The sequence below is a fragment of the Hyaena hyaena genome, unplaced genomic scaffold, assembly GCF_003009895.1.
Source record: "Hyaena hyaena isolate Hyena2069 unplaced genomic scaffold, ASM300989v1 scaffold_10, whole genome shotgun sequence".
Lineage (NCBI taxonomy): Eukaryota > Metazoa > Chordata > Mammalia > Carnivora > Hyaenidae > Hyaena > Hyaena hyaena.
This window is the reverse complement of record NW_024080642.1, coordinates 3,707,446-3,718,378: the sequence shown is the minus strand read 5'-3', so window position 1 is coordinate 3,718,378 and position 10,933 is coordinate 3,707,446. Positions and strand designations below refer to the sequence as shown.

The following is a 10,933-nucleotide window of genomic DNA, read 5'->3' as shown; positions in this document are numbered from 1 at the left end:
TTCACCTGACCTTGGCCCCTTCCTCCCTTCCTGCCGTGGAGGGCCCTGTGGTGGCTGGATGCCTGGGCTGTTGTCCCTCAGCATGTCCAGGGTTGCCCAGCAAAGCTATTAGTATCTCCTTCTGCTTTTTTTCCGCAGGGGGTCTGGGAGAGAAGAGTATGCACCAGTGTAAGCCCTTAGATACAAACTCATTCATAAATTCAGAAAAAGAATATATTAAGCATGGACTGCAACAGCCACTGTGCTAAGTGCTAGGTATTATAATGAACAGAAGACAGGATCTCTGCTTTCATGGAAGTGATCTTTCAGGGGGAAGAGTCCGTGAACAAGTAAAACTAATCTCAGACAATGCATTAGAAGGAAAAAACCGGCTGATCCGAGAGTGACGGGGGCGGGGGGGGGTGCCTTTAGTTTGGGGGTGAGGGAGAGCCTTTGAGCAGATGACATTTGAACTGAGACCAGAAGAGGAGGCCATCTGGGGGAAGAGCATCCCAGGCAAAGACCCTGAGTCAGAACTCCCACGAGGGGCAGACGGAAGGGCCCAGTGGCTGGAGCGCCCCGAGTTAGGAGGAGAGGTAGTCGACCCTTTAAAGTACGCATCCAAAAAAAAAAAAAAATGAATGAAGCCCTAGGCGAGGCCCCACCCAGTCCCGGGGGAGTAGACCCAGGTTGGCGCGCCCGCAGCCTTTCGGCAGGGGTGGGAGGGGCGAGCGTCTGGCCCACCCCCGGGGGCGGGGCGGTACCTGGGCCCCCGGCCGGGGGCGGGGCTGCGGACGCTCCCCCTTCTCTTCGCTCCAGCCGGCGCAGGCAGCCGCCGCAGCAGCAGGCGAGCGGCGGCCCTGCGAGGCCATGAAGGTGAAGAAGGGCGGCGGCGGGGCTGGGACGGGGGCGGAGTCCGCTCCAGGGGCCTCGGGCCAGAGCGTGGAGCCCAAGCCCGAGCCGCAGCTGCAGGCGGAATCCGAGTCCGGGTCCGAGTCGGAGCCGGAGGCTGGCCCGGGGCCCAGGCCGGGGCCGCTGCAGAGGAAGCAGCCGATCGGGCCGGAGGACGTGCTGGGGCTGCAGCGGATCACGGGTGGTGAGCACCGGCGAGGCAGCGCCACCCGCGGCGGGAGGGCGGGAGGGAGTGCGGGAGGGAGCCCTCGCCGAGCCCGGGCCCCCGCCCCCTTTCCCGCCCTCCCCCCCGCCTCCCCTCCCCCACTCGGGTCCCCCTCGCCTGAGTCCCCTACCCGTCTGCCTCTGAGCCTGAGATCTCCATGTCCCCTCTTTTCCCTTGATCTCCTTGTGCCCGCCTCTTCTCCCTTTAGACATTTATTTTCACCCTACTCCTTCCTTTCTGAGCAGGCCGTCCCGCTTTCCAAGGTGGAGGTGGGGCAGCAGCGGCAACTGTGACCCCTTCCCCGTGGAGCTTCAGAGCCCTTTGAGGCTTTTTTCTGCAGTAATGAAGATGGGGGTGTTGAGTGTGGTCTTCTGTCCTCCGCCCCCACCCTGGAGGCTAGATGGACGCTGAGCTACTGCTTCGGTCACATTAAGACCCTCGGGTCTCCCCGATCCCCCGAGAAGTCTGGGGCCATCCTCCAACCCCAGGAAAGGACCTGGGCAGGAAGCTTCAGTGGGTTGGCTCTGGCCCTCTCAAGGGAGTGAGTTAATACCCCCCTTAGCCTGTCTTTCCGGAGGCCCTGTCTCCGCTGTGGTTGAATTTCTGGGCTGGACTGCCTGGGTTGAAGCCCCAGCTGTGCCAGGTGGTTGACTGTGTGACCTTGGGCAAGTAACTTCGTCTCTCTGAGCACGTTCATCTATAAAATGGGGACAATGGCACCTACTTTATAGGGCTGTTGGGAAAATTAATTTTCTGATTTTGCACAGTGCCTGGCATGCTGTGCATGCTCTAGTAAATAGGGCTCTTTTATCCACAGTACTGAGGGCCCCACAGGACTGCTCCTGGCTGCTGCCTAGAGGCAGACAACTGAGCATTCAGGGCAGAGGAGCAGGTTACCATAGGCAGGGAACAAGGGCTAGGAAGCCTCATGGCAGGGGCGGTGGCTGAGCCTCAAAGAACAGATGGCATTTGGAGAGAGAGTGGCCCTCTTCCCTCCCTTTCTTTGTTTATCAGTAATCCTGCCCCAGCTCCCTCTGTGAGAGCAACCTTAGGGACCCCCTCTGTGCCAGTGGGGGGCAGGCGCTGGAGCGGACCTGAGCCCTGGAGTTGCAGGAGCCGCAGAGCCCAAGGCTGCCAGACAGAGCCGTGGAGGGGACCATAATGGCAGGTCTAGGCCTGTGCATCTGGGTCCCTGGGGGACCAGCTTCTCTCTTCTCTCTGAGCCAGGCAGCAACCATTCTTGGCTGGGCCCCCAGAGTGCCGAGCTGCCTTGCCTAAGCAGACACGAGTAGAGGGAGGGGGCCTGGACCCATCCGATGTTAGTGCCAGTTGAGCTGTAACTGGCAACAGCAGGTTTAGAATTGAGGGTGGCTCTGGGGCAGAACTTCCTTATAGGATGTTTGGAGGTCAAGTTGACCTGTCTGGGTCCTAGGCAACTTTAGAGGTTATTTTGCACCTGTGGGGGCTTCCAGCGGGCGTACGGCCATGTGTCTCCTATTTTGGAGAAAGTTCATAGCCCTTAGAGACGGGGCACCTGTGGGGGATGGGTAGGGGAAAGGGCTTCATGGGAACCCTTTTCTCTATAGAAGTTGAGAACAGGGTTTCAGGGGTCTCCACCCTTTTGACCCTAATCACACAGGTCTGAGGGTTGCTCCTCCTGGATTACCAGCCCTGAATCCAGCTTAGGAAGCTATTTGTGGCAGAGGGAAAGGGGGCAGTTGTGCTCTGAGCCCTCGGCCACTCTGCCCCTTTATCTGGCCTGACCCTGGGTCCCAGGCCTCATCCTTCCCTTGGCAGAAGGGAGGGAGTGGGTGCGGTGTTTTGAGCCACGGGCCTCCCATTTCCGTCACGTCCTCTAAGGACCAAAGGGCTGATGATTCAAGGTGCAGTAGAAGAGACTGAGGAGGGTAGACTGCAAGAACTTATTCCCAAGTGAGAGGAGAGGCTCCGAAAGCAGGAGAATGTGGAGGAGAAGGAAGGGCTTTCCGGGGAGCTGGAGTTGGGCCACTAGGGTCCTGCTCCCAGTTCTGCCACCCCTTCTTGTGCCCTGCACCTTCTTTCCACATCTTGGGACTAGTGCTTACTTTCTGTGAAAATAAAGTGTGTACGGGGTGAGGTGGGCACTGCCCACCTACGTGCCTCCTCCTCTCTCCCCACCCTGGACTCTGGTGGACAGGCCAGGGATCAGGCCCCTCCCCAAGCCCTGCGTAGCTCCTGCTGGACCCCAAGGTGCCAGGAGGCTCCCAGGAGGGCTTCCTGGAGGGGGCTGCCCGAGGCTTGGGGAAGAGAGAAGGACTTTACATTCACTTCCTCTTCCTGCCCCAGAGGACTAGGAGGTGGCCCAGGGGCCTGGAGGGTGATTTCCGGGCCTCTCTGGGGAGGATGTGATGCCGGGCAGGCTGACAGTACCAGACCCACCACTGCTCCTTTCACTTTGCTGCCAGGGCCTCCCTGAGCACTTGTAGTTGCTGCTGCAAGAGAAGTGAGGGTTGCAGGCACTGATATTCCTAAACTTCCTCGGGCAGGGCTCACCACTGTTCCCGGTTCCTCTTCCGGGCCTGAGGACTCCCTTTACTCCCAGGCGCACCCCCAAATGCCCCTGCCACACCCTCTGCCTGGCTTTGCTTGTACTCTTCTCTGTGGGGGTGGCTCAGAGCCAAGGCCGGGTAGATGACCTTTGAGGGGGTTCCCTCTGTTTGCTAAGCCTTCCTCCCATTTGGAGATCAACAGGCGTTGAGAGCAAAGGTGGCCCCCTTTCCCCCAATATTACAGGCTCTGGGCTTGAGTCAGCGGAGCTTTGACTAAGCCGCTTAAGGGAGCTGGGCGTATATAAGCCGCTTATGGGGAGAGGAGGGGACTGGGAGGTGAGGAGGAGCAGGGAAGGGGTCATCTGCCTGCCCTAGCACGACCCAGGTCAGGAGAGTCCTTGCCTGATGCACTTAGACTAGCTCGAGGGGCAGCTATGTGGTGGAGGTGGGGGTGTCCTTCAAAGAGGCACTGTGTATCTCCCAAGGCAAAGCTGTGTCACCCCCTTTAGACTAAGGTTCTCAAAGGCAGGGCTGTACTTTCCCTTCCATGCTGGGGACTCCTTATTTCATCGGAGACCCATCTGGCTCAAAGTCACTGAGTTAGCCCTGGCAGAGCAGAGTCAGAGGCTGGAATAAAGCCCCTTGACTCCAGGATGGGAGGGACTGTGGGGGGACGTGACCTTGTCTTCCACTCACCTTCACCCTGCCCCTCCCTGACCTCAGAGGCTGCTAGGATGGAGCTGTTCGTCTCCCACGAGATCCCAGTGACAGTGCTGTGTATCTCCCACACTCTGGGTGTGCCCCCAGGGCAGGGGCTCAATTCTCGCTTTCCGGAAGGCAGCGAACTAGTCTGGGGTCTCACAAAGGCTGAGCTGGCAGCAGGGGGTTCTGGGCGGGTCCCTCTTTTGCTTAGCCGCCTCTCTTCCCTAGACTACCTATGCTCCCCCGAGGAGAATATCTACAAGATCGACTTCATCAGGTTCAAGATTCGAGACATGGACTCAGGCACTGTCCTCTTTGAAATCAAGAAGCCCCCAGCCTCAGGTGAGTGGGCTGGGTAGGGCATAGACAGAGGGAGGAGGTGGGCAAGGGCTGTGAAGTGGGCTACTGAGGGACTCAGGCCGCAGAGGTGTCAGAATAGAGCTGGGGCTGGGCCTCTGCTTTTCTTTCCCTTTTCTGGGGCTGGACATCTTAGGAGGGCGGTCTGGCCCCTTCAGTCCCTGCCAGCCTGCCCTCTGCTGGCCACCCTGGGAACTGCAGTCCTGTGGCCCTGGGAAACCTCAGTTGAAACTGGCGACCTGCTTGCTGACCTAGAAACCGTTCCCCCCGCCCTACGGAACCATTTGGCCAAAGGTCTAAACCCTAAATGTGCATCAGAATCTCCTGGGGAATTTTTAAGAATTCAGACAGATGTGGCCCCTGGGGTGGAACCCTGGGTGGGCACAGGCCCCCGCCTGAAGCCCACTGAGCCCCAGTTGGGCTACGTTGCAGAGCGGTTGCCCATCAACCGGCGGGATCTGGACCCCAATGCTGGACGCTTTGTCCGCTACCAGTTCACACCTGCCTTCCTCCGCCTGAGGCAGGTGGGAGCCACGTAAGTCAATGGAGGGAGGGGAGAGTTGGGGGGGAGTTGGAGGGGTGGGCAGGGCTGGGGGTGAGGGTAAGGGTGGGAATGAGCCCTTCTTGAATTCTTCCTGAGCCTCTCTTTTGGGGGTGGTGTCTGTCTTGAGCCTTGCTGGCTGACTTCAAAGCCAAGCTCAGCCCCGCCCCCTCCTATCTCTCAGGGTGGAGTTCACAGTGGGAGACAAGCCTGTCAACAACTTCCGCATGATTGAGAGGCACTACTTTCGCAACCAGCTCCTCAAAAGTTTTGACTTCCACTTTGGCTTCTGCATCCCCAGCAGCAAGAACACCTGCGAACACATCTACGACTTCCCCCCTCTCTCTGAGGAGCTGAGTGCGTGGGCAGGGCTTTGGGGGAGGGGCAGGGGGGAGGGCTAGAGAGACCAATGTGGGGGGAGTGTGGGTCGGACCCCCTTTCTCCTTACCCTGGGTCATCTGTGTTTTGGCCGCCATTTCCACACCACCTATGGGGAAACTGAGGCCCAACTAGGCCAGGGGGACTCTGAGGTGGTTCTGAGGTGGTTCGGCCTGTCCCCAGCCTGTCCCACAGTCCTGAAGCCCCTGCAGTGGCCTGGCTCAGGCTTCTGACATTTGCCCCGACGGGCTGGACCTCTCTTGCAGTCCACGAGATGATCCGTCACCCGTACGAAACACAGTCTGACAGCTTCTACTTCGTGGACGATCGGCTGGTAATGCACAACAAAGCAGACTATTCCTACAGCGGAACGCCCTGACCCTGAAACAGCCCCGCGCCCCACGAGGGTCCTGGGCCCCCAACTGTGACCTCCCCAACACTCACCTCTTGACCTGAGGCTTCTGCCTGAGGAGTATTTCAAGAGCCCCGGACCCTGAGTCAGCGATGGGAGGGAGGGTACTTGACGTCCCCAGTCCAAATCTCTGAAACCAGGGGCACATGGGGTGGGGCGGTAGGAGGGCTGTCCGCCTCCATGTCCAGGAAGGCCTCCCGTGAGAAGAGTGGCCAGGACTTCCGGACAGCCTCAATGGGCCTCTTGGGCCCAAGTTTAAGAATAGTGTTCCTACATCTAGGCTTTGGCTTGGTCAGGGCAGGGACCTATTCCCTGTCCTCTGCCCACCTACAGGCCATTTAGAGTTGTAAAATCACAGATGAACATCCAGGGTGGGTGGGGGAGGGTGTCTGGCTGCCCAGCTTCCCAAGGGAGCCCCAACCTTTACCATCACGGGGCTGAGCCACAGCCTGAGGGGTGGGAGGGACGGGCCCGGATTGCGGCCTGTGGTAGGGACTGGACCAACTGTATATAGTTTTCAATAAACTCTCTCCTTTTCTGTTCTTTGGCTGTGGGCCAGCGTGTGCGTGTGTGTGTGTGTGTGTGTGTGTGTGTGTGTGTGTGTGCGCGCGTGTGTGTGGTGGGGGTCGACTTGGGGTGGAGCAATAACGTGACTCCCCATCCCTCCTGTTCCCTAATCCTCTATACCCTGACATCACACTCAGCATCTAGAGTTAGCATTTACTACATGTTGCAGCTGGAAAGCGTTTTTCCTTTGATAAAGATGGAGAGACCCAGGCCCTGAGAGGGGAAGCTCTGGCTCAGAGTCATAGACCACTCTGGCAAAAGGGGAGCTAGCCCTCAACTCTAGCGTGGACAGAAGGCGTGGAGGAGGTGGGCTGGTTCTCCGCCCCTTCTTCCCTCACCCAGAGACCTCTAAGACTACTAGGTTGTGTTTGTAGCCCTCATCAGAGAGACAAGGTGGACACAGTTCGGGCTAAGGTTGGGAGCCATCTCCTTGCCCTTAGCTGCCTTGGGGGCCCTGCATATATAACACTGCCTTTGGCTCCCAGCACTGCCCCAGACCCAGAAGAGCTCTTCATTTCCTTAGTGGAGGAGAACTCAGACAGGGAGAGAGCTCACACCCTACACTTCCCAGGCACTAATTTGGATATGCCAAGTGGCAGCCCTCTCCGGGCTGAGGCTTTAACCTTAACCCACTAAGAAGTCTAGAAGTGCTGGAATTCAACTGGAGGAGTCCTTGTTGGGACCGGGTCCTGGGCTGAACTCTGGAAATTCCTTTTTTTTTTTTAAGTTTATTTACTTAGGGAGCACGCCAGGGAGAGGGAGAGAGAGTCCCTCTCTCTCTTCCCACTTTCAGCACAGACCTCGATGTGGGGCTCGAACTCCTGAACCATGAGATCATGACCTGAGCCGAAATCTAGAGTCGGGCACTTAACTAACTGAGCCACCCAGACGCCCTGAAGTCTGGGAATTCTAAAATGAATGAGGTCTGGAACAAAAACCTGTTTGGAGGCATAAGATGGGCTGGGGATGCAGGGGAGCGAGAATGGCTCTGTTTGGAGAGATCTGGGGAGGATCCTTGGAGGAGGCAGCATTGGACGGGTGCTTGAAAACTCAGCAGAGGTGGGGTAAGCATTTGCGCATAGGGACCAGCCTTAAGCAAAGGTTTGGAGGCAAGATTTATCAGGGGGCATTGGGGAAGGTGAATATTTATGATGTGGAAGGAAGGCAAATCTACAGAGCCTTGTCGTTCAGGTGGGGAGGCTTCTGAGGTAGGCGGGGAGGATTAAGCAGGAATGACCCGGTCAGATGATCTCTGGAAGGCTGGATCTGAAGGAATGAGACTAACAGCCAACACATAGTGAGTGCCAGGCCCCAGGCTGGGTGGTTTATATGCGCTAGAATGTTCACAGTCATTTCTGAGGAAGGCACTGTTACTGTGCCCATTTTACAGAAAATGCAGGCCTAGAGGGGGTAACATGCCAATGTTGCAAAGCTGTGAAGTGGTGGCTTCAGGAGTCTAACCATTTGGTTAGACTGTAACAACCGTTTGGGGGTTGAGGGGCCTCTGAGGAGGGTGTTCCAGTCATTTGGCTGACCGCTGAAGGGAACCTGAATTAGATCAATAATCCAGGGAGATGGGGAGAGGTAGAGGAAGTTTCCATTTTTAAGAGGGCAACTTTCCAGGACTGGTGGCTGATTGGATGAGGTGGTTGGAGACAGGGAGGAGTCGAGGCTGGAGCCCCAGGTCCACAGCCTGAATGTTGGGGTGGGTAGGGAGGGGTGCTGTCACTGGGCTTGGGAACCCAGGCTGGATCAGGGCAGGGAGGGGGGGGCTAGGGGGCGGTGAGGAGTTCAGATTGAAACCTGCGGTGGTGTGGGACAGATGTCTTGAAGGAGGTGACTGGGAGGACAGGAAATACGGGCACCGAGACCGGGAGGCGAATGCGGGTTGGAGATGGTGATCGTTGGAGGTCATTGGTGCGATGGTGGCTGAGTGATGGGGTGCCCAACCGGCATCACTGGTGTTGAGTGAGCAGGAGGCAGGGACGCTAAATCCCCTCCTGTTAATGGAGTGCCCACGCAAATAGTCCACACCTCCCAACAAAGGGTCACTGAATGGGAGTATGTAACCCTAGGCAAGGCCATTGAGCGTTTGGGAGCAGGGCAGAGGGAGAGGAATCCATGAAGGAGAAAGGAGGAGCAGCCAGAGAGGTGGGAACAGAAGCCTATTTTGTAGTAGGACGGGTTAGAAGCTAAGGGAAGAAAGAATTTTACCAAGAAGTGAGTGGTCAGGAATTGTCAGTTGTCCCAAAAGTGAGGAAGGGGCCCGGGGCAGGGTGGGGGGCGACTTGCAGACGAAGCAGTATAGGTGTACAAAGCGTTTGGAGCTAGAGGTGTTGATGGGGTTGCAAAGCTATAGAGAAGCTACACCAAGCGAGGGGGGCTTTCAGACCTACAGTCGTGAGGAAGAGGGCTCTTCACCACCAGCCGGCTACCAGTCTTCACTGCGCCTGCTAAGTCGGTCCGGGTTGAGGTTCTGGATTGGGCTGAGGTCCTCGTCCCCGAAACAGGTAGTAGTTTGGTACTCGCCCTGAGAGTCCTGTGTCCCTTGGGGCTGGAGGAGCTCAGGTGAGAGAAGTCTTGGCCTCCTGCCTCCTTTTAAGTCTTCACGTCTCTGGCACTGGCCCTGCTGCTAGTGGTGCAACTGGCTGCATTTGGTTCCTGGCACTTTCCTGAGGAACCTAGAGGGTCCCTGGGAGGTGGAACGAGGGAGAAGATAGGAAGTGGGGTGGGCCTGGTCCTGGCTCTGATGACGATGTGCTGTTGACCGGCAAGGCCCATTGGGACCTTGCCAGATCTGAGTTTCCGATTCCATTTCTCTGAAGGGGGCCAGAATGCTTTGTTTTGACTCTTCAGGGATGTCATGGGTGGGAACCCATGAGCAAGGAAGCCCAGAGACCCACCGCTCATGCCTACCCGGCTGGCCTGTGTGGTGCACGTTGGGGCTGCCAAACCCACTACAGAATAGTAACACGCTTCCCCCTTCCACCTGGTGAAGAGCTGCTGCCTCAAGTCCCTAGTTCTTCGTCCCTAACCTGGACCCTCCCCGTAAGTGTGACTGAGGGGGCCCCTTACCCTCCATCCTCATTACCCTGCAACTAAAGCAAAGGTGCTTCACCTTTCTGTGTGTCATAGTCCCCTTTGTTATCATCTGCTGAGGCCTATAGACAAGAAGGGCTTTTAAAAAATAAATATAAAATATATGGCAATCCTAAATACTACAAACTATATAATAGAAATCTGTATATCTATTCTGCAATACCTGTAATATAATGTGAAAACATCTGTGATTTTTTTTTTTAAGTTTGACATTTATTTATTTTTGAGACAGAGAGAGACCAGGTGTGAGTGGGGGAGGGGCAGAGAGGGAGGGAGACACAGAATTCGAAGCAGGCTCCAGGCTCTGAGCTGTCAGCACAGAGCCGGATGTGGGGCTCGAACCCACAAACCGTGAGATCATGACCTGAGCCGAAGCCGGATGCTTAACCGACTGAGCCACCCAGGCGCCCCCATCTGTGATTTCTAATCTGCTATTTCTCTACCTTGTATTATAGGACAAAGCCACAGATTCTACTAAAGCTACTGTGATCTGTTGTGGACATTCGTAATTGAGGGAAATCCTAAATTTGAGGTAGAGAGGAATGAAAATGAAGGTATAATTTCTTCATCCAATTTAAGGAGCCCATGAATTGTAACCAGTTTTAGAACCCTTATGTTTAGAGCCCCCTCCAGAAAAAGGTGACCTCCTCCTAAACGGGGCACTTCCAGACCCCACATGCATTCAGCTCAAATAAGTGGTTGAACACTTGGTGTGAGGTGGCCAGCAGGGGGCAGCATACGAATGGCAGTGTGTGGCTCCGCTCAGAGTGTCACTCACTGCAGCCCAGGTTTAAAAGGTGAAGGGCCATCTGGTTACAAACAAAAACAAACACAAGACCCCAAATCCTGTTTGCCACCTGCCCTACCTGTGTGGGTCCCAGCTCACTCGTAGGTGTGCTAAATGGGCCCAGGGGACAGAGGTCTGACCGAGTGCCTCTGGAGATGTCCTCTGCTCACCACCTAGGCTGGAAGTGTAGAGTAGGGGCTTCAAGGAGAGCCTTCACCCCCTTCCTTTACAGCCAGGGCTGGGCTGGGGCAGGGGGTCTTCCTCTTGGGTGCACTGGCTGGCCATGCTTTCCCCCACTCGGCACCCTATCCTTCCAGTCCCAGGACACAGGCTTAGAGCCTCTCAGGGGGGGTGCTGCTGTGGGGTGGGGCTCCATTATGGTATCTTCTACAGAGCTGTCCTCTGGGGCACACAAGTGTTGACGGGGCCCCAGGCCTGGCCCCTGGAAGAACTTTCCAAGCAGAGG

At 56.6% G+C, this 10,933-nt stretch overlaps 1 protein-coding gene across 1 annotated transcript; it reads left to right on the top strand.

Annotated features, from left to right (window-relative positions):
* The first annotated feature begins 785 nt into the window (after positions 1 to 785).
* On the top strand, positions 786 to 6,557 carry UNC119 (unc-119 lipid binding chaperone). The gene is made up of 5 exons (XM_039254141.1): positions 786 to 1,075; positions 4,555 to 4,668; positions 5,116 to 5,218; positions 5,409 to 5,581; positions 5,869 to 6,557. The coding sequence occupies exons 1-5, from the start codon at positions 850 to 852 to the stop codon at positions 5,979 to 5,981; spliced, it is 729 nt and encodes a 242-aa protein (XP_039110072.1). The 5' UTR covers positions 786 to 849; the 3' UTR covers positions 5,982 to 6,557.
* Positions 6,558 to 10,933: the final 4,376 nt, after the last annotated feature.

What these genes read in the sequence shown, in the direction of transcription:
- UNC119 (XM_039254141.1), top strand. Translation starts at nt 850, where the DNA reads ATGAAGGTGAAGAAGGGCGGCGGCGGGGCTGGGACGGGGGCGGAGTCC. An exon ending in GCTGCAGCGGATCACGGGTG is followed by an intron (nt 1,076 to 4,554) that starts GTGAGCACCGGC and finishes TCTCTTCCCTAG; the next exon opens with ACTACCTATGCTCCCCCGAG. An exon ending in CTGAGGCAGGTGGGAGCCAC is followed by an intron (nt 5,219 to 5,408) that starts GTAAGTCAATGG and finishes CCTATCTCTCAG; the next exon opens with GGTGGAGTTCACAGTGGGAG.